The sequence below is a fragment of the Vicia villosa genome, linkage group LG5 (genome assembly GCF_029867415.1).
Source record: "Vicia villosa cultivar HV-30 ecotype Madison, WI linkage group LG5, Vvil1.0, whole genome shotgun sequence".
Taxonomy (NCBI): Eukaryota; Viridiplantae; Streptophyta; class Magnoliopsida; order Fabales; family Fabaceae; genus Vicia; species Vicia villosa.
This window is the reverse complement of record NC_081184.1, coordinates 149680731-149703978: the sequence shown is the minus strand read 5'-3', so window position 1 is coordinate 149703978 and position 23248 is coordinate 149680731. Positions and strand designations below refer to the sequence as shown.

Genomic DNA, 23248 nt, shown 5'->3' with positions numbered 1-23248 from the left:
TAGTTAAGATTACGAGTAATTAACTAATCTAATTATATCTCTAATACAAAGACTTAGAAATAAGTTGAATATATGATCGGTCACATAATTGGTTAGGGTTTAAACTGTGAGGATTAAGGATGACAATTTGTGAGACCGGCCTACAAGGACCTATAGCATAGCCTATTTAAAGCCAGGTCAGACTTATTTATTGAAACGGTTAAACTTAAACTTTTTTAAAAGTCTATTTAATTAAATAGGTCAAGCTTAGACTATTAAAAAAAAGCTTATGAGACCTTATAGATCGGTCTAGATTTTCATATATATTAAAAATAGTCTAGATAAGTTGTCTTATATATGCATATATATTAGAAAAAAAACTAAATAAGTTGACATATATATGCATATATATTAGAAAAAAATTTAAATAGGTCGTCCTATATATGCATACATAGGCCGACCTATAAAATTTCTTAAGTAATATAGATTAATTGAAAATCTTAATGAAAAACAGATTTTTAAATAAAGTTTCAGTCCATGCCAAATTTTTAAAAAGGAAAGGTCAGACTGAAAAAAAAAATCTATAGTTAGCCATAGGCCAAACTCAGACCTTGTAAGTTTATCGTAGGTCAGACTGACACCTTCTAAAGCCTAGTCTAACCTATTTCCACTCCTATTGGGATATTCTACTAATAACCATTTGCAAAATGCTTGATAAGAGAATAAAAGACTAGCACATTGGCTCTAAAAAATCATGTTCATTAATCATTTGATTTTGTTAGAAAATGTAGTGAAAATGAAATTTCAAGATTCCTATAAAATAGATTTAAGCTTTTACCGAATTGTCTTTATATTTTGCTTTATGATAATTGATTAAAGAGAAGCATGATAATTGACATCTTGCCGCTATAAATTAAAAAGTAAGAAAATATCATACATGTGTTTTATATCCACTAACAAGTGGAAATCAAAGACATACCATCATTTTCAACCACTCTTGAATATAAAACTTTTCTACTTCCATCTTTACTACAAACCTTTACAATCAAAATAATAACACTCACAAGTCAAAACTCAAAAGCTGCAAATGAAGTAAACCTTGACTTCCAAGCCATTTCATAGAAGTGAGGTTTCATTTAAAATGGCAATTTCCTCTTTTTTATTAGTTTATTTCCACATGGCTCTTCTAGCATTGTAGTTTGAAACCTTAAGATAGAATCCAACTTCTGAAACTTAGTACTCAAAATGAATAAAATATACATAAAATACAATAGAGGTTTTGTCCTGTCTAAGTATGTTGCTCTTGGATCTTTGTGTCCGTGAGTTCATTGCTTAATGAAACTACTTCATCCTCCATTGTTTCTTATATAATAATAATTTACTATTTCATTGCTTAATAAGCTAGTAACCACTGAACATCTTAATCATGTCTCACAAGTGCATGCTTATTAACATAGCACATGTGAGTTGAGTGAGACCAAAAACTCATTACTTAAAACACAAAATTATAAGTACTTTGTGGCTTTCAATGTCGCACAAAACAATATATGCACAAAGTTTAACTCCTAGAAAGTTGAAAATGCCAAATCATATTGGAAGTCATTATGATTGTGCATGATGAAAACCCTTCAAATGGGCCTAAGTTATTTCATCTTATATACAAAGCTTTGGTTGTTTCCAACAAAAATTGTGTGTATGTAAAGACATAAAAGAGGAAGTGAAGGCAAGATGTTTGACATGTACCAATCTATCCTAACCCTCTTGGCCTTTTGCTTGTTTGTTTTTTAGGTATGATTATTATTCTTTTTTTGGCAACGAGTGGAACTTGAGAGAATGATTGTGAGGCCAATACCTAGGTAGCTTTTGAGTGAAGTTTATTTATACCAATCCATCCATGCAAGTGCAACCAACCAAGGTCAACAGAAAAGTTCAAAATAAGTCAACCCCACATAAAGGGGTAATCCAATAGGAAAAAAGGTGATTAAAGGACAAGGTCTTAATATACAAATACAAATACAAAGAAAACAAAAGGAGGACAAACTTTTTTGTGGTTTCACACTGGTATAAAAGTATGAATTTTACAACCAAATAACATGTCTTTGTATTGCAATTGCAAGTCTACTTAGTACAACAAGCTTTATTACATATAATAACAATTGTATGAGTATCTATTCTACAGCAGTATGAAATTAAATTATGGTAAGGATCAAGTTTTATCTCCTTTCTATTTTCACTTTACTACTAACAAAAAATGGGTTACAATTTGTGGCAACTAAGTCAAACTAGAAGCAAGATGATCGACAGTGAATAAATAACTACCTACAATCATGAACGATGCGATACCAGAGCGGGCCATCCGCAACCCGAGACCACGGAACAAGACACTTCTGTCGGAAGGATGGATTCCAGTAAATCTTTCAAATTTGTTTCCTGGTCGTTTCCATTTTAGTAGCTTTCTCTCCATTGAAACATACTGGGGGACCACAGAATGTATAAATTATTACTATCTTCGGATATTGGTTGGAATTTCAAAACATAAGAAATAAAAATTTTATTTTACTTAATTGAGATGATATTCAATATATGAGATGACACCATCAAGAGCGAAGCATCTAGACTTTAAAGTAAATAATCAATGGAAACCACAAATATGCCTTTGTAACCCTAAACAGAAAAGGTGAAGGCCATCGGGGAAAGAGGATATCCTAGAACTGTTTGATGGGCCTTAAGAGTATGATAGGCCCGTTAAGCAAGTACATTGAAAAAAAAGGGAAGGATGGGGCTGGAGATATAGGAGAGGGATTAAATGGGCCTAAAAGACAAGGTCTCCTGGTTTATGACAGGAAGAAAAGTGGGAAATTAGCTGAAGGGAAGTAATTCAGAGAAATGAGAGGCATAACTGCAGGGCTTGCTCCAATCATAATCTAGTTTCTATTACATTCATTATACTAGCTTGTAACAGGGATTTATCCTTGTTTTTAGTCTATTCAATGTTAAATACAAACCAGAATTTCTATTCACTGCTTTCCGTACTATCAAAGTATAGAGAATCATCTCTGGAAATAAAAATGGCTCCATCCTATAGCTTAAGCAAAAAAAAAAATTCGAGGGTAAACACATGCTGAATTTTTGGAATTTAAAGATTAAAGTTCTGACCATGGACCTAACTTAGGACAGGATAGTTTTAAACATATTCAGAGCATATGGTTTTCTTCTCGTTTATTGAAATCCAGAGAGATTCACCCTTAAAGAGATACTATTTATTTAAGCTGTGTATGTGTTTTACTTAGTGTAAAGAGACTATCTTAGCCTCCCTATCCATTGTACTCTGTCCGTACTTCAAATAAAAGTTGCTTCTTAGTTTAAAAATAGAGTACTAATTCCTAAAAGATAGAATATTCAACATTACTGTAGTATACCTAAATTAACATATAGAATATAATTAAACACAACCTTTTTCCTTTTTTCTAATAGCAAAGGCATAATTTGTCATGTAAGGGTAGTCAAAACAAACAAAAAAACTATAACACAAGGATTTCAAACTTTTTATCAGCAAGAAGCAAGGTTCATACCTTTGGAAGCACAGTACATTGTGATCTACTTCTAGCAGTATCAAAACCATGAGAAGCAGCGGCAGCAACTGAACCAGAAAATCCAGCAGCAAGACTAACGGCCCAAGGAGACAACGGACCAACTTCTTCATTTAACCTGAGTCAAAAGACGAGCACTCATAAACAAAAAAGGAAAATTTAACTCATTTGCAGTTGAAGTGATTATTAGTCTAAAAGCACGAGTAGAAGATAAAATATATCATTTAATGTATCATGTATCCAACAGTTACCATAACTTATCATAGACCAAAATTACCGTGAGAATAACATTAAACCCCAGTCAAACACATAATTTAGCTCATTTGTATCAGTACGATTGCTGCAGAAGATTAATTTAATTGGAAGTGGAAGATCAGAGGCTTTAATGTTATTGCAACTCAATCTAAGAACAATGAAAACAATTGGACAACTAGACAATATAAAGCTCCAGCCATGGTGAGGTCCAAGCAAGGTTTGGATCTATTATGAATGATTATAGGCAACCTTAATATTTATTTGCAAGAGGCTGACCTCACAATTGAAATGAGAGCTCCCAATCATATGGAAGTAGTAGCTCTAACCTTAGCACTAAGGCTCAACTTCATGTACAAAGAGAATAAAGGTAGGAGAATATTGACAAAATGTTATTCATGAACCTTTTTAGTTTTAGTCCTTCTTGGAGAGTCGGGGAAGGAATTAAATGGGAGGTTGGAGACTTGGAGACAAACTTTAGAAACATATAGCTTCTGCCTGATTAGAAGCAAGACGGGTCTATGAAATGCAATTTTAGCAAAGGACAAAATATTTCTAGCTTAGAGGTGTGTGTTAGAGATCGTGACATACCACAAGTTACACAGGTTTAAAGTTTTGGGTCCATAGTACAAAATGACAGAGAAATAGGATATGTAAATCATCGAATTCAGGCAGGGAATTGAAATGAAGGAGGGCTTCAGGCATTTTATGTGATACAAAAGTACTACTCAAGCAGGAAGGAAAAATTTACCCTACAACTGTAAGACTCAAGATGTTGTATGTGAACTCAGGATAGGTGGTTTGGACATGCAGAATGAAGACCTGTGCATGTTGTATTGAGAGTATATTAAATGGAGAGTAGTCAAAATCCTAGAGGCAGAGGAAGACCTAGAAAAACTAGAGCCCTGCTAAGGAAACACAAAAGTAAACACCTCCAGAAAGACGCCGTATAGTATCATTTGCAATTGTGAGCAACTCAGTTTGTGTATGTATTTCAAGATGTGGAAAAAAATCATAACAAATGTATTTTATACGGCATTGATGTCTCTTTTTGTGTTAGTTTAGCATTTCTAAAAAACTAAAAGAGAAAAAATATCTAGAGAATAATGAGTTGGATAGATATATGAGATATGAAAGAATATTACAGTGACGTTTGATTCATGTAGCCGACCCCTCTTAGTAGGATAAGGCTTAGTACAATAAGGCTTTAGTTGTTGTCAGTTTTAGTTTGACCACACAGGCACACACCAATTCGAATTTTTTTCATAAAGGCACAAAGCTATCTTTCCTAAAAACACGCCCAACTAAATACAATATAAAGAAGAATGATACAAAAGTGATGTTCCTTGATTAATGAATTAGAGATGAACCTGGGTGGAGGATTCATTCCTACAGCCTTCCAATCAAGCATTGCTTGGTGCAAAAATTGCCAACTTGAAAAAAATACACCACCAAAGACAGAATCTCGAACTATTCCAGAACGGAGACCTCTCCACAATGTGTTCCATCCTTCCAAAGATATAATATCTGATGGCCTTTTCACATTGCAAACTGATGGTGGCCTCCCAGATCCTGTCATTGCCCATGGATGCTCAAGTAAAGCACCTGTAATGTTGGTGTTCTTGGTTGTTAGGGTTGACATGAGACCAACATATTGATTCAAAGACTTCTTGTCTGGATAGCAGCCATTGAGTAATCTTGCAATTAGCGGTTTGCGAGCTCCCTCTTCCAAAGCAAAGTTAGAGCTTGGAACATATGAAGCGGAGGCAACCTGGACACGAAGCTTGATGAGTTCAAATGGAGAGCTTATGAATGTCTCTGTGGCACCGGCAACCATGCCAGCCAAAAGAGCCTCAGAAGCAGTGACATAATTATCTTCCCGACCATCTGCCAAAAGTGTACTCGTGAGCACCCAAGTCAATCACTCTCACCCCAAAAAAACACCATGTGTTGTAATTCATGAATAACAAAGTACAAAAAGGTATTGGGAAAAAAAACAAGCGCACATGACTTTAAGGTCAGACAATCAAAAGGCATCTAATATCAGACATTGCTACACAACACACATACATGATACCAAAACTTCAATCTTTCTTGAATGACTGAATCGAAGATAAACATGTCATGTTCATCTAAAAGAGAGTACTGCTATTCTCTTTTATTCATATATATGAGAAAAAATGAAGAAAAAAGGAATGTTAATCACACACAAGAGCTAAAAGAAGATTAAAAAGAAAATACCTTTACAAACGGCTGTCAGGATTTCATAAACCCCAAATCGTGCTCCTAGACCAAAAACCCTTCCAATTGCCAACCAACCTAATCCACCGAACATACCTAAAACACCCAAATGTAACAAGACCAGAGTTAGAATACATAATATTGACCCAAATGTAACAAGACACTCGATAGGAGCATAAAATTAGTTTCACAAAACCAGTAACACATAACCATATCTGAAAATACCAAAACAACTATCACTTAATATTGACCTAGTGCTCAAAATACTTAGCATATCAAGTCTATACAAGAATCTTCGAAATTAATGCCAGAGAAAAAACATAACGATAAAGGGAGAAACACGGTTTGCTCTAGTCTAAACACCCATAGTATATCCATGATGGCAGTAGAAATGATACTAGAGAACAACAATTCAACACCAATGAATATCTGCCACGCATATACACATTTAAATCCAATTATATTCTCTTAGACAATTCATCATTCAGTTGGTGTGCCCCTCACATAAAACATAAACAAAAGACATACCTGCATTACCAGACACGGAGATTACCCTCGTAACAACCTGGTTAGCATTCAATTCTTTACCAGCACTAGAACCAACCTTTTGAATTAACAAGCAAAAAATTGATATAAGCATAACCACATTGGTAGTTGTTAGTTAGAACAAGTTGATGAAATTAGAACCTGAATGAGGACTTTGATAGTATCAAGAGGATAGGTGAAAGCTGTGGCTAAAGCTATTGACCCAGCACCAGCAATCCCGTGAACAGCGAAAATCTGGTTCTTTGACAACTCCTCCATTCTATGATTTATATTGATGAATAAAACCTTGGTTAAACCCTACTAATTGATTCTCTTTGTATTTAATCAATAATTCTCAAATGGTTGCTACCTGGAGAGTGGGTTACCTGCTGGTGGAGGATGGTGGGGACTGTGGTGAGAGAAGATACTTGGCAAGTTAACAATGGTGGCGTGAAGGATCTGTCATGGTGGCGACACTTTTTTTTTTCTCAGAAGATGAAAATAAAAATTGGGGTGAGTTGTGGTTTTAGCTATGTTTGGTTTGTGAGGAAGGAAAATGAAAGAGAAGAAAAAAATTGAAAGATGTTATTTGGGTTGGCAAAAAATATTCATACCGTCTATAAAATTTATTACACGGAAGGGGTGAATAGTTTAATTCAATAGATATTTGCAGATAAAATAAAGGCTAAATTACAGTTTTGGTCCTCCTGTTTTTGACATTTTCACGATTTTGGTCCCCCTATTTTCTTTTTAAACAGTTTTGGTCCCCCATCCCAATTTTGAACCAACTGGTTATGTACTGTTCATGTACCGTCATGTACTGTTCATGTACGGATCATGCACTGTTTATGAACAAAATTGGGATGGGGGACTAAAACTGTTTAAAAAGAAAATAGGGGGACCAAAATCGTGAAAATACCAAAACAGGGGGACTAAAACTGTAATTTAGCCTAAAATAAATAAATATTTAAATATTAGTTTCTTAATAGATATGAATACCAATTTGGATCCAGCAACCAAGAATGTGGCAGCCATTTGTGCAGCATATTATTCGCCATTAGATTCATCAAATAAATGATTCCAATAAATATTCTAATTGTTTTAATAATTGATAAAAATATTAATCAAAAAGGTAATTAATTATCCTGAAATCAAATATTATATGTCTCATTAATTAATTTACCAAAGATTGATAATTCAATTTTATATTTTTGTTTAAATATATTTTTTATTCTTTTAAAACCAACTTTTATTTTTAATTCATAGATAATATCAATCAATTTTTAATTTAACATAACTGGCAGTTTATATATTTTTTGTTTTTAACTCATTTAAAAAATAATTTTAAATTTTAGTTCATTTAAATTTTTCAATACTAATTTTACTTCCATTTTAATAATTTATATTAAGTTTTTTGAAGTTTTAAAATGAATATTAAAATGATGATTTAAATATTAAATATTTAAATTAAAATAAATTGATATTTCTCTTTACTAGTAAAAGATTTATGAATTTAAATTTAAAATCAATTTCTAATTAAATTAAAAAAATTTTAAAAATATAGATCAAAATATTAAAATAAAATAATAAAAAAAGTATTTAAGAACAATACAATATTATTAAAATATGTAAAAAATATATAGAACAGAAGTTTAAAACTAATTGATTAAAGGAGTAAGAGCAAACCTCAAAATTGAGAAAAATAAACTAATAAATCAAACAAAAATAATAAATTAGGAATAAAAACATTAGTATATCAAACAAATATTAAAATAAAGAACAAAATATTTAAAAACTGAACAATAGTATAAAAAATATAGAACATAATATTAAAGTTCAATTTAAATATTTAGTTATGTGATTTTATCAATTGTTAATTTAGTTATGTGGTTTTTAATTTAAATATTTAATATTTAAATCATCAATTTAATATTCATTTTAAAACTTCAAATAAATTAATATAAATTAAATAATTAAGTTATGTTAAATTAAAAATTGATTGATATTATCTATGAATTAAAAATAAAAGTTGGTGTATTTAAAAGAATAAAAAATATATTTAAACAAAAATATAAAATTGAATTATCAATCTTTGTTAAATTAATTAATGAGACATAGAATATTTGATTTTATGATAATTAATTACCTTTTTGATTAATATTTTTATTAATTATTAAAACAATTAGAATATTTATGGGAATCATTTACTTGATGAATCTAATGGCCAATAATGTGCTGCACAAATGGCTGCCACATTCTTGGCTGCTGAGGATCCAAATTGATATGAATACTGGTTTAATGTTACTCGTGCTCGCGGATATCGTATTCGTTAATAAAATATAAAAATTACTTAAATATTATTAGTTTATTATCCTCTATATTTTCCATGTTCAAAAAAAAAACTATTTTCCATAATTTTAGAAAAATAGTATTATATCTGTAAATATCCACAGATACCTTAAAATCCATGGATTATCCGTTTAGCATATATTTGCACGAAAATGGAGTGGATATGAATACCATATTTATCCAATAGAACTAACACGAATATCATACTATGTGTCTCATAGATATTTATTTATGTTCCTATATGTTATTTGTAAAGCTAAGAGTGTAGTTTATTCTCTCATTTGAACTAGTTAGATATAAGGAAATATCATTCTTTCTTTTCTTTTTTAATCATAAAATGTATTGGTAAAACTACAATATATTGATGTGGAATTGAATTGAGAATAAAACTTGTAATTTAATATTATAAATAGATGTCTATTATATTAAATTTGATTATAATAATCTAAATAGTTTAATCTAGTAAAATATATAAAATAAGAAACTACAAAGATGTTAACAATTTGTGATGCTTGATTCATAATTTATTTCTAAGGTTGAGTTGAAAATAGAAAAGTAAACAAAATAATAACCTAAAATGACACAGTTAAAAATTTAATCTTGAAACTTGTGTCAATGTTGAAAAATGTTACAGAAGTTATTTGTGAAATAGTCCTTTGAATTTGATGTATTTTGCAAAACAACAACGTGAATAAGTGTTTAAAGTGTTGAAAGTCTTCAAGATTTTATCCCTATGATCACCTCTAAAGAAAATCAGTCATTAGGACTTCCATATAGAGCAATAATCATTAAAATTTTGGGCGCCTTCAACATTGATACCATGGGAGAAGCAATAGAGTCATCCAACAATAATAAGATTGATTACTCCTCCTTCAGGAACATGAAGATTCGCATCAAACATGTAAAATTAAATGACAACTCAGTAGATGAAGAAGAGGACTTAGAGGAATCAAAGGACACAATAATCAACAAAATCATAGAGATATGTCAGAATTGGGCCAAAGATGTGACAAATATCAATAAGATCATTATAAAGAATGGTGATACTTATGGAAACGAGTAGTTTCATTCATATGTCTTAGCTTCTAAATGCGTATGTGTTCCTATTTTTCACATTCTTCTCAATTCCTATAATTTCCTACTTTTTGTACTTCATTTCCAGTGTGATTTAAATCAATAGACTATGTTATTCCCCCTTTCAAAATGCCTATGTAACTATATGTTTGCATATTTAAATTATCGCAACGCATCATTTACTTTTTTATTTTGTCAAAGGGGGAGAAGTATACCCTCAGGAGGAGTAGAGTATACTATCTACTTAATTGAGGGGTATTTTAAGTTTTTAGCCACTCCAAATACATATCTAACTTGTTTCCTTTCACCAACTCCCTGAGAGATGCGTTGTCATCGTTAAAAATGGGGAGAATGTAGAATAATGTTTTGCAGGCTATTTGAAGAAGTGATCAAAGTCAAAATATGACAATTAAGGTTTGCCTTTAGTGATGTGCTTTTAATGATGACAACTAAAAAGTCAACTTGTATGACAACTTCGATGCAAATTAGGTTCATTTGTGAAGAAGAAACCTTTGATAGAATCAAAAGCATCAAGTTAAGCAAGTAAGATAAGTTGTCAAAGATGCAGACAAACAAATCATGGTTTGATGAACATTGCAAACATCCTTTGATGATGGCATTCAACTTTAAGATATATCAAGCCTCATCTCCAAGAATATCAAATCGAGTGCTTATATTATTGGTTTATTTAATTCTTGGAGTTTTAAAGTGTGAAAGAGAGGAAGTGTGTGAAAGCTCTTCCAGTTGCATATAAGTAAATCGTGTTTTGTAAAAACACAAAGGCATTTTCGCAAAGTTATATGGATAAATCACACACACACGCACATTTAAACAAGTTTTAAAGGTTATTCTTCTCAAACTAAACATCCCAAAAATATTTTGAAATCGTGTCAGATGGATCATGAACTCTCATAATTATTTTGGACAAAATTAGGAATTGTCCAATTGATTGGTATATTTACTCAATTGATCGTGTCAATGCAAACATTATCCATAAATGATTGTGATGACATCTTAATGATGAGAAACGTCTCGGTATCCATTGTTTCCATTTTGAGCCTTTGCAATCAATTATTTAGTGCTCCCAATCGATTGGGCTTATGAGCCAATCGATTAAAACAATTTTGGCAATAAATCTTTCCTTTCTCGTGCCAGCCTCAAGCCTATATAATCGAGGCCCCTTCCTTCACATCTTCACATCCAGAAACTGATTCTCTATCTCACTCCCCACTCTCTCTATAAATATTTTATACTTAATCTCTATTTAAATTAATTGTAGCGCTACAAGAAAGTCTTTGTGTTTGTTGAGGAATTTTGTATTACGGAAAGGGTGTTTTACAAATTCACTAAGGAATATTTTTCTCTTGGTTGAATAATTTATCCTTAGGGGAGTATTTGTTTAAGTTCAAAGATAAACCCGTTAAAAGCTTTGTTTGGGGGTTTAGGTAAGTCGTTGGTTTAGTTTGTAAGCTCAACTTGTGTAAAATGTTACTTCGATTCGAGATCATCTCAGTTTAAAATCTTAACTCAGTTTTAGATCACCCCAGATTAAAATCTCAACTCGGTTCAAGATCATCTCGGTTTAAAATCTCAACTTGGTTTGTGGTCAATTTGTTTAAAACCTTAAATCAGTTTGAGATCAAACCGATTTAAATTCCCAAATTGGTTCGGAGAATAGCACGTTCAAAACTGCTGATTGGTTCGAGATAAGTCCGTAGAAAATCTTAGTTTAGCTTGGGGACTAATCGCTTCAAGCTCGTGTTTAATTAGAAGGAAGACTAATTTCTTCACTCCGTCGTTTATGGAGCAAACACCAATAAATTCACGGATTTTATCACGAAAATAAGTCCTAAAACAACATTATATAAAGGTATGCTCTTATTCATTATTTTGCATTTGTTTCTTGTTTCTTTCTCTGTGTTCTTGAATGAGTCTCTACTCTGTACCGTTATCATCGTCATGGAATCCAAGAGATTGATAATTGCCACTTCAGCCTACCTCTAAGATGAATTCTCATCTAAAAAACAAGAAAGAAGATTCTTCTAATATTTATTAAGTAGAAGTATCATAATTTTTCATTCCTTGGATATAAGTGTGTTTCAAAACTGTGAGTTCTTTGAGAATTTTAAAGAATAAAATCTTAAGAGTTTTTATCAACAATTTACCTAGAAAGGTGTATCCATCATTGGTAAAGATGTTCTACGATAATCTCTATTACATGATTGGAATCATCTCATCTGAAGTCAAAAAGCACAAAATATTCAAGCAATTGGAAGAGTTTACTAAAGTTCTGGATCTACCCTTTACCAGACCTCTCTTCAAACCAAATTAACCATTGGAAGGTAAAAATAACAACTATGAGATTTTCGCCTCATACTTTATGTTAAATCCAAAATCCGGTATTTCTTCTCCATTCACCATGGGACCCGTACGCTCAGATATTTGTCTCATTCACTATGTGACAAACCATATTCTTATTTCAAAAAATAGCAACTTTAGTCATCTAACCAAACCTGACTTTACCGTAGTATGGTTACTTGCTAATAAAGTTTGAGACACGTTGGGAAAGTGCAGTGATCCATCACATGTTAGGAAGTAAAAAGAAATGATTGTGTCTACCACATGTTAATTTTACAACAGAAATCTTGGAAAATGTAAGGTGTACCCTTGAAAGAGAATAAGCATAACAAGATGGAAAGATAATAAGAAAGACTATATTAGGGAAAATGCACTTAAAAATTGTAAATGAGGAGATATTTCAAAAGCCTCCAAAAGGAAGAAAAAAATTATGTTGATCAACAGGCATTAACACTGTCTCATCAACAAGAAGTCTCTGAAAATCTAGATGATTTAGACTTTGAGATCCCTAGAAAACTCTATGTTGAAGCCCTTATCTAAGAAGTCATCAAAAGGCAAAATATGACAATATTTTTTTAGTTGTCTCACTTATGTGTTTCCTAGTTTTTAGGGTCTTTTTATTCCAAGTTATTTACTCAAGATATAATATACTTGCCTCTTGGGTTGTTCACTGATTATGATGTGGATACTAAGTAGTTATCTCACTTATGTGTTTCCTATTTTTTAGAGTCTTTTTATTCCAAGTTATTTACCTTCCATACTTTGAATTCACTTACTTTAATTAATGAATAGTATTTTCCTTTTAAAGGTTTGAGCATGCTTTTGATGATCTATGTGTTCGAATTCTTGCTATATTTATCTATTTATTTTTCCCTCCTATCTAATAATGTCTAATAGGGAGAAACATAATCTCGTAGAGAGTACAATATACTTTTTATATTTGTCAGAGAGAGTTTAACCACTCCAAATTTTATTATCTTTGTTTATTTGTCTGTCCACCTCTTGAGAGACGTACCGTCATCAACAAAAGGGGTATCATATGGATCTATGTGCTTGCATGTGTGAAGAGTACAACAACTTGTTGATTTGGTTTTGATGTTGAACACGCTCTTAGGAGAAGTCTTCACCAGTCTTGTTGTTCAAGGTTGTGTTGGTTCAAGTGATGGTTCTTGACAAGTTGTTGATCAAGTGTTAGTGTTTGATATGTTGTTCAAGAGATGATGCTTGACAGGTTGTTAATTAAGTAATGGTGCTTAATGTAACACCCTAAACCCCACAAATAAATGATCATAGAATTTAATTAAACCAAATACAATCATTTAGGGTGTCACGCACAATTAAACATAGTCTACTTCGTAACACGGGTTAAGCATAACAATTGAATCCTGTCATCGCATGCTCACGTTCACTTAGGATATCATCGCAACATAACCATTAACAAAACAAATAAAACAATATTTCAACTCATGATATTTAGTCTTGTAAACTCTAACTTTCATAACATAAGCAAAAGGAAGAGTTACATTATTCAACTCTCAACAAATATCCAATGGTTCAACAGGTTAATTACAAGCTTCGACAAAACAAGGAAATCAACTTAAAGAAAATTGAAGCATAGTGAAACTAGTGAAATCAGACGTTTTGAGCCTGATGTTACATGATCAGAGCAAGATCATACTAATAAAACGATAAACTAACAAATGTCACTCCAAGAGCTATATTAGACTTACTTTAGCAATGTTACTCTTGAGTATCTACAAGTTGTCCATGGTGGATAACATTAAAGCAAGGGGTGAGAATACACTTCAATAATTAATGGTGAAAGCAAGGAAAAGTAGATTATCACATAACAACCACATACACATTACTCAATCAATACAACATATTAAGTATTCTCATCCAACAACACATCAACAACAATCAATACAAATGCAACACTTATGCAATATACTCAACACCGGCTCGACATGCATGTGGTGCCAAATATGAACACTCAGGTTCATATCGCTCCTCGATCCCCGCCATAAGATCATATTCCCTACCTAATGGAACTGGAGCACACAAAAATCGCCATCATCACCATAGGCATTGTAACGCTTCATCAATCCCTTATAATAGGAATTAGTTACTCGCACCGATCCATCACCATAGGATCGAGGCTCACCAAAAAGAACCTAAGTTTCGACAACATGAATGCATGGTCAACATGCAACAACAACACATACACATTAGCCCCTCTTCTGGTCGTGTATGCCACCAACAAAATAATCAACATAAACACGGTATATGTATAATTAAATATGCAACATCCTTAACAATCACCACAATTATTCATACTCAATAATTCATTAACGACACATATAAGCATCTTCAACATAACATTATTATAACCACACCATTATAACAACATTATCAATATTCAATATTTACATCGTTAACCAATTATAATTAACATTTTCAACATCATACATCATCACGAGATAACATAAACAAATAAGCATGATTCTCATCAACTATTCATGTTACCATAACACATTTAGCCCTTTAAACTAGTTCCATTTGATGGTCAACTGCATTAACTTTCGAATGTTTCAAATGAAAACTCATTTGGACTTACCAATTAAAAGTTATGGCCAAAATCATTGGGGAATACAACAAAAGACAAAACATGCATTCTAGGAGTTTAGGGTCGACTCTCAGCCCCTATGGGTCAACTCCTGCCAGCTATGGGTCGATTCCCAACACATATGGATCGACTCTTACAATGCAGGTTTTAAAAATTCCTTTTTTGTTGGTTTGGGGTTGACTCCAAACACGTATGGGTCAACTCCAATGGTTGTTTTTGCCTAAAAGCCAGTTTTTAACGCACATGGAAAGACTTTTACTGTTATAAAACCATCAAAACACTTCTTAACACAAAAATAACTTATTTCAATCATACTTTTCTCAAATCAAATCCCACTCTTATCAAGCCCTAATTCTATAAATAAACACACTAATTGACCACCAATTCATCAAATACTCATATCTCTAAAACATTCTACATTCAACAATGGTGGAACACACATATACAATATACAAAATTTGAAGACATCAATTCACACAAATTTTATATCAATAAAACCAAATGAAGAAAGGGGAGAAGCACAATTTTCCAAGTACTTATACACACATTTTTCCTCAAGAAAGGTGGTCGTAAGGGCGAAGTTCCAATAGTTAAAAAACAATAAAATTGAAGATTCGTTTATCAACTAGTAAACGAAGACCACATTATTAGAGATGCAATCACTGAATAATAATTACAACTATGGTTCCCAAAGAAACAACCATTCCATGCTTAATGACATGTCATCATTGTAAATGGTGTAGATTAACACGTGACAAACGACAAAGACAACAAATCTTAAGAAACTCCATATTTTCCCAACAAAATAAGGTAAGAATGCCAAAGATAAAGGGCGATAAAACATTTTAATGATGTTGATTAATACTGCTACTATAGTTAACTGAGACCACAAACCACACCCCCGATTTCACTAAATCAGACTTAGAAACAATTGTTGTCGCATAAGACGAGATCAAATTTTCAATCTAATAACATTAGTAGTCCATTAACGTTTGTCCAATTTAAGGACCAATAAATTTAAAGGTCCATTAGAATGAACTAATCATTTTGACGTTGGTCAGATGACGTGTGGTTGATTTGCCATACACTTAGCTACAATGTGTTATATGTGTTATATTATGTACACTCCAATGTTTTCTAGTGTTTCATTTATTAAAAAACAATGTGTAAAATTTTTTATAATTCGTACATTATAATTATTTTATTTTTTAAATATATTAAAAAGCATTAATTTTAATAATAATGCAAATATTTGTTTTGTGTTTTTTATTTATTTTTACATTTCAATAGTATTTCAATGACTTTTAAGAAAAACGAGTAAAAGTAACATTTATCGTATTATATTCGTTATTAATTGTATACTGACATCATTAAAAAACATTAATTTAAGTTATTTCTTTAACAAAAATAATAATTTGTAATGTGTATGAGTTTTTATATTAAAATACAATTGATTTAATATGTTTTTAAAAATAAAAAATAAAAAATTAATTTGGGCCACAAATCAATCAAACAAACCCAATAACTCCTTTTATGACACAAAAGAAGCCCAAAAAAAACCCGGAACATAAAACCCTAATTCACAGTCATATAAAACAGACTCTGCTTTCTTCTTCCCCTTTCGTTTGTTCAGCCGATCTCAAACCACAGCGCAACAATGGTATTCACCTCTTCTATCAACAAATTCATTCATGAAACTTACGTTATATCAGAATTAATTCGATTTCTGTTGTTGTTGTTGCTGCAGGTGAACGTTCCAAAGACAAAGAAAACCTACTGCAAAAACAAGGAGTGCAAGAAGCACACCTTGCACAAAGTTACCCAATACAAAAAGGGTAAAGATAGCATTGCTGCTCAAGGAAAGAGGCGTTATGATCGCAAACAATCTGGGTATGGTGGACAGACCAAGCCCGTCTTTCACAAAAAGGTACTATTAATTTTAACCTTAAATCCTTAATTTCTGTTTTTTTAAATAATTTAATTAGGAACTAGTAATTTAGTTAATTGTTTGGTTCATATGTTTTTTTGTATTTATTGTTTGATTTTAGGCTAAGACCACTAAGAAAATTGTGTTGAGGCTTCAGTGTCAAAGCTGCAAGCATGTTTCCCAACACGCCATTAAGGTAAGTTTGTGTTGTTATGTTTTTTTTGGTGTGTAGTTTGTTGTTTAGGGGTGTTGTGGGTAATGGGTTGTTTGTTTGTTTTTGCAGAGGTGCAAGCATTTTGAGATTGGTGGTGACAAGAAAGGAAAGGGAACATCTCTATTTTAGGTGGAGGATTAGAATTTTACAGTTTGACTGTGGTTTTCTTTTGTTTCCATTTTTGTCTTTCTGATTTTGCAGAAATACTTGTTTGAGATTTTTGTTTTGATATTTTTAATGGATTTATTACTTTTCTTAAATTTTTGCTATTTACCCGTTATCTCTCTATCTTACTTCTATATGGAACCCTAGCTTTAGCCTTAGATGACTTAAATTATTGGGGTGTCTTGCATTCTGAAGAAAGGCATGTCAACCAGCAATATAGTGTGTTGGTTAATCTGCGTGTCATATTGAGTAAAAATCTGTCAGAATTTTCGTATAATGCACTCTTCAATGTTACATTCACTTCAGTTACCCACATGCTATTTATTTTCATTCACACAAGTAGTTGAATATAATATTTATGGTTAATCACTTCTGTTTATGACTTGAATAGATGGTATCTTTACCCGTGGTTGGGGAATGATTGGTTCCATTTCGGTTGGTTCTGGTTAGTTTGTGATTGAGTGGTTTAACTGTAAGTTTTGACTTGAATCAATGGTATCTGAATCTGTCTCTCTAACCAACCATTTTCCCTGCTCTAAATAGTTTATTTTATTCATTCATCTTTACCCTTAATACATATTAGCCAAACTTCAAAAGCAGCTTATCCCTTCCTGTGTATTTTGGGCTTTCTGTCATGCCTTGTTTCTGATTAGTTTGTGGTTTAGTGTTGTGCTTGTTGGAGTTAGTGTAGTATGTCTAATCTTGGATGTTTTTCATTGGTTTACCTGAAGTTATGTTCATAGTTTAAGTCTGTTTTTTTTGAGCTTTGGAAGTTGCTTGAGTGGTGTTAATGGGTTTCTTATTTGTTGTGCCGTTGCTTGAGTGGTGTTTATGGGTTTCTTATTTGGAAGTTGTTTAAGAGTTTTTATAGCAATGTAATATCTATCGCATTATGATACCGCAGTGTTCCCTTAATGGGAACTTTAAAGGTTGAGGAATGGTGCAATTGTTCTTGTTATTAATTGTTGAGGTGTGTTTCATTCTGAATGAATGTTGTATCATTTGACAACATAGTTTGTCTGTGTGAATATGTAATCACAGCATTTTTTTATGTTACACTATTTTTATGTTTATCACACTATGCTTTATTCAGTAACTGACATGCCGTTCAGTTCATTCGCATAAATAGTGAAATATATTAAGGTTTTGGCTAAATATTTGTGGCTATCGGTGTTAGTTGCATTTTGCTTATGACTTTCATCAATGCTACTATGAGCCTGTGCTGCGTATATTTGTGGATTGAATTGTTTATTCACTTATTGGTGTTAGTTTAAGTCGTGACTATTAATGTAATATTATTATGTTGCTGTAATGTTTGTGGTTGGAATGATTGGTTGTATTTAGGGATGTTGGGTTTATCTATCAAGGATTGGCTTTGAACTTTCTTGTCTTTGGTTTTTGGGTCTCAATTTTGAGATTTGTTTTTGATTCATGTTTTGTTTTTCCGAAATATATCTTTGAACTATTTTGTTTTTGACGAAATGTGGTATTTCTCTAACAAGAGTGGGAGTTGTGTGTAAAAAAGATGCGTTTGAAGATGCATCTCTAAATTTTAAAGGCAGTGAGTTTGACTTTTCACGATAAACCCAGATGCATCTAAACCTTTTTTTGGGATATTTTTCAAAATTAATGGATTGTTTGTTTTTGTTTAAATAACATAACCCAATTTTAAATTAAAAGAAAAGTTATTATGAAGATACTAACTCTTTTCTTTTAACATGTTTATGTAGGAATGCAACTTAAGGCAAACACAATTTTATGTTTATTTGACTTCCTTGATGATTTTTTTTGGTTGCTTTTTGATGTATATTTAGGAGGGTTTACATCTCTTGATTTAGACAAATTTTTCTTAAATATGAATGTGCGGCTATTAAAAATCTTTAGTAATATTTAAACTCTTAAAAGTTATTGAAAAATGAATTGATAATTTATTTTTTTATTTTGTTGACATTCAGTTATTTTTTAAAATCCAACACATGATAAGTTAGTGACATAATTCTCTTAGATCTATTAGGAATAACAAATTCGAGAATCCTTTCTCATCCTTATAAAGTAATTGATTTTGATTTACAATTAGACCTCCTATAAGATTTATTAAAATGACAATGATATTTCCTCAAATTTAAGAAAATACACTAACCTCCCTTGAGGTCTAATAAAAGGATACTGACATTTTTTCTAATTTATAATGAGAGCTAAAAATCGTAGATATAGATGATATTTGTCGACGATTTTTACATTATTGTATATCTATTTGGTTTTTTTTTTTTTAAAAGTTCAATAATTATGGTTTTTTTTTTGGTTGACACACACCAACAATAATGGTGTAGATGTAAGATGTTGAATTTTTGTTGTAAAGATGACACCCCTCTTATTTTAGTAGAAATTAGAGGAGAGGTTAGTGTAATTTCCTCTAAAAATAAAGAACAACTTTAAAATCAAAATCAATGAAACTTAAAAGGATTGATGATAAGTACACTACGAGATAATACATTTCCGATAATAATGGAGGATGACCAATCAAAATACATTGTTTAGATTATAAAGACACACAAGTTCTGCTTAAATAATGTTGATGTTAATATTCCCATGGACCTCAGAGGAGCTAAAGTGCGTGACTTGGTTAATGAGAGAGGAGAGTGAAATTTTCATATTCGGAGTGATTGGCTTCCGCAGCAGTGGATTGCTAGATTTCGGTCGTGTGTTCCTCCTGGCACGACCAATTTTTCTGACCGTTTTTATTTTGCAGGTACTATTGAGGAATCTTTTACGGTTAAAGCTATGTATTTTGAGCTGGAGGATTGTACGGGTAATGTGGAAGACACAGACTGGAGAATAATATGGAGAGCTGCGATCCCCGAAAGATGTCACTCGTTCCTTTGGCTTTTAAAACATGACAGGCTCCTAACGAACTACAATAAGCACAGGAAAGGTTTGGGCAATGCATGTTGTCTTCTTTGCGGCAATGCGTGCGAAACAACAATTCATGCACTTCGTGATTGCCCCAAGTGTATTATAATCTGGAACTACATAATTCCAAATGACATTCTTGCGGAGTTTTTCACGCTTGATATCAAAGTTGGACCCATTTAAACCTCAACTACCGCAGCTCCGCGATTAAGGGGTGGACAAAAGTCTGAAGCATCGCTTGTCACACACTGTGGCAGTGGCGAAATTTGGAGGAGCATGACAACACTTTTGAGAGACCTTTCAACCCCATTTGCCATATCCTTAGAAGAAATCATGAATATGTGAGTGCTATCATGGTTAGTAAACACTACCAAGGAGGGGATGATAACATTGGGCTCATGGGGTGGAAATCACCCACTATCGGCATGTGAAAACTTAATACTGACGGGGCTAGTAAAGTTAACAAGGAAGCTGGTTGCGGTGGTATTGTTCGAGACCATAATGGAGTTTGGAGAGGGAGTTTCTCTAAATACCTGAGGATTTGTTCTGCTCTTCATGCCAAATTTTGGGGAGTTGCTGAAGGCTTGAAACTTACTCTATCCTTGGGTCTTATTAGGGTGGAAATGAATGTTGACTCTAAAGTTGTTGTGCAAGCCATTGAAGAAGGTGTTTTTGGAGACTTGGATTGCATTCCTCTATCGCGGCATATAAAAGAGATAATTACGCTGCATGAGATGGTTATTATTCTGTATGCTCACAGGTCCACTAATATTTGTGCTAACGCGTTAGCAAGCGAAGCTTGTTTGGATAAGAGTGATTCTACTCAGCGGGTTGCTCCTGATTTGCTCTGGCCTCTTATGGCGGCAGATTCTTTAGGGATTATCAGTTTTTTCTTTGACCCTGTGTAGTCGCTTTTTCTTTTGGGCTTAGGCCCTCCATTATATCAAAAAAAAAAAGACACACAATACTAATAAAATAAAATAAATGCAAATTCATATCGATTCAATTGAAAAAGTTGGTACTCAACTTAGGTGTCAAATATTGAATATCCACACGTCCATATTCTTATATTACTATTCTTAAATAAATGCTACTATCATATAATTGCAAATTTATCCTAAATTTTTTAAATGTAAAAGTTAACATTTACAATTCATGCAGATTATGTTCAAATCAATTTCACCTTCTTTTCAAATAATGCATATTCTGTTTAGGCATGAAAACAAAACCATACCCGCGGATATCTACTTGAATCTCCCTTGAAGTTAATGGGAAAAACTTGCTTTGATTGAGTTTAGGTTTGAATTTGGATTTTCTGGGACTATAAAATATGAGGACGGACCAGATATTGAGACACTAGTACCGACCCCTAACCCTTTTCGTTTATTTCATTATGTATATTTATATTTGATAATTTAGAATATTAAATATGTGGCCATTGTTTTGGTATTTTGATTTCACCTAATGGATAGGTGGCACGGTGGGGATACCTAAACCCAATCCGAACCCGCTTGGATCAGATTTAGGTTTCAATTCTTCATCCCCGTTTGGGTTTAGGATGGGGAACGAGGATTGTTTGTGAATTCGGGTTTAAATTTGATGAAGGTAATTAGCGTTCCCAACTGTCCCGTTTCCATGCTTAATTCTGTCATCAATTAATTCTTTTATATATGAAATATTTTCAAAACAAATCATATAAATTTTGAAGGAAATAAGTTTGAACATTAAGAGAGAATACAATTAAATTATTATTTTCAAAAATAAACTTTACTGATTGTTATAGACGAACAAACTAACATATTTTAGCAACTTGATCTTCTTTCAAAGGATAAATTTTTTGACTTTAAGCTTGTAGTTGACTAGATGAACCAAATGGCGACGTCAATACTTGATCCCAGATGATAGCGTTGTCACCATGTACCAATAGACATCAGAGCGTGTCATCGCCCATAGAATCTACTATCTAGCCATTAATAGAAGATACCACCATTCTACCAAAAATGACTTTCACTCATTTAAAATTTATAAAGCAGAAAGGGTTATTTTGTCTTTTCATAATCAAGCCAATATTCTATCACTTCAAACAAATGCCCAAGTGACATGTGTATTGACCATTGGATTTTACTTTGTCTCACCTTTATTTCACATGTTCTCTCTCTAATATTTTCACTTTCATTTTAATTCCCCCCCTCAATTTCTTTTTCCCTTTTTATTTTTCTAAACATAAATAAATTAACAAATTAAATCTTTCTTAATAGACGAAAAGGAATACATAAAAATTCACTCAACGAAAACATAATTATTTTATGATTATTAAAAAATTATCCATAATTATTAAAAAAATTTTCAAATTTCCACTTTACTGACGGGTCACTATCAACAAAATATATTTTTCATTTTAGCTAACAATTGTCTTTATTTGAGACACAAAATTCTTATTTTCAAATATCAAAATATCTATTTTATTTTAATTACCAATTGTCTTTATTTGAGACACAAAATTCCTATTTCCAAATGTCAAATTTTCTATTTTTATTACGGGGCACTATCAACACGATACCTATTTTATTTTTATTAACAATTTTATATAAATACACAAATGAATGACAATTCTATATATATTTATTGGTACATAAGATTATTATTTACTTTTGTTATGATTTTTACAATATCTATCTCAAAATCATATTATATAAATTGTCATGGGACATAACCAATTAAATTCTAAACAGCTAAACATACATAAATCTAACTCTTAATTTGCAGTATAATTTTACACTGCTAAATAATTTTTACCCGTACGGACGCACGGGTATATTACTAGTTCTTCAACAAATGCAATACCAAGATGTTTAAATTGTTTAAATGATCACTTGCTGAATGATATATTTCAAATATATCTATTATGATAGAGGATCATTTATATGCATTTCTTTACTCTTTTAAAAGAATCGATTATCTCGAATCTAAATAAAAGCTTTCTACACATGTAACAAATGTTAAATAACATAATTTTTCTCTACATTGTGTTATCATCA

The 23248-nt window shown here is 31.9% G+C and overlaps 2 protein-coding genes across 3 annotated transcripts; one reads left to right on the top strand and one right to left on the bottom strand.

Annotated features, from left to right (window-relative positions):
- Nucleotides 1-1553: 1553 nt before the first annotated feature.
- LOC131603128 (uncharacterized) lies at nucleotides 1554-7170 on the bottom strand. Of its 2 annotated transcripts, none has more exons than XM_058875386.1 (7): nucleotides 6958-7170; nucleotides 6750-6867; nucleotides 6591-6666; nucleotides 6063-6158; nucleotides 5192-5708; nucleotides 3552-3687; nucleotides 1554-2452 (listed from the first exon to the last, which is right to left on the bottom strand). In XM_058875386.1, the coding sequence occupies exons 2-7, from the start codon at nucleotides 6864-6866 to the stop codon at nucleotides 2252-2254; spliced, it is 1143 nt and encodes a 380-aa protein (XP_058731369.1). In that variant the 5' UTR covers nucleotide 6867; nucleotides 6958-7170; the 3' UTR covers nucleotides 1554-2251. The 2 variants fall into 2 exon arrangements, with proteins under 2 accessions (XP_058731369.1, XP_058731368.1); XM_058875385.1 differs by having other exon boundaries at nucleotides 1555-2452; nucleotides 6974-7170.
- A 9361-nt stretch (nucleotides 7171-16531) lies between these two features.
- LOC131607757 (large ribosomal subunit protein eL42) lies at nucleotides 16532-17395 on the top strand. The gene is made up of 4 exons (XM_058879721.1): nucleotides 16532-16654; nucleotides 16742-16921; nucleotides 17043-17117; nucleotides 17205-17395. Exons 1-4 carry the CDS (start codon nucleotides 16652-16654, stop codon nucleotides 17262-17264), a joined length of 318 nt encoding a protein of 105 aa, XP_058735704.1. The 5' UTR covers nucleotides 16532-16651; the 3' UTR covers nucleotides 17265-17395.
- The last annotated feature ends 5853 nt before the right edge of the window (nucleotides 17396-23248 follow it).

Excerpts from the sequence above, each read along its gene's own strand:
- LOC131603128 (XM_058875386.1), bottom strand. The coding sequence starts at position 6,866 with ATGGAGGAGTTGTCAAAGAACCAGATTTTCGCTGTTCACGGGATTGCT. Across the intron at positions 6,667-6,749 it reads CTATCAAAGTCCTCATTCAG|GTTGGTTCTAGTGCTGGTAA; the intron begins GTTCTAATTTCA and ends TTAATTCAAAAG. Across the intron at positions 6,159-6,590 it reads CTCCGTGTCTGGTAATGCAG|GTATGTTCGGTGGATTAGGT; the intron begins GTATGTCTTTTG and ends TGGGTGTTTTAG.
- LOC131607757 (XM_058879721.1), top strand. Across the intron at positions 16,922-17,042 it reads AGCCCGTCTTTCACAAAAAG|GCTAAGACCACTAAGAAAAT; the intron begins GTACTATTAATT and ends GTTTGATTTTAG. Across the intron at positions 17,118-17,204 it reads TTTCCCAACACGCCATTAAG|AGGTGCAAGCATTTTGAGAT; the intron begins GTAAGTTTGTGT and ends TTGTTTTTGCAG.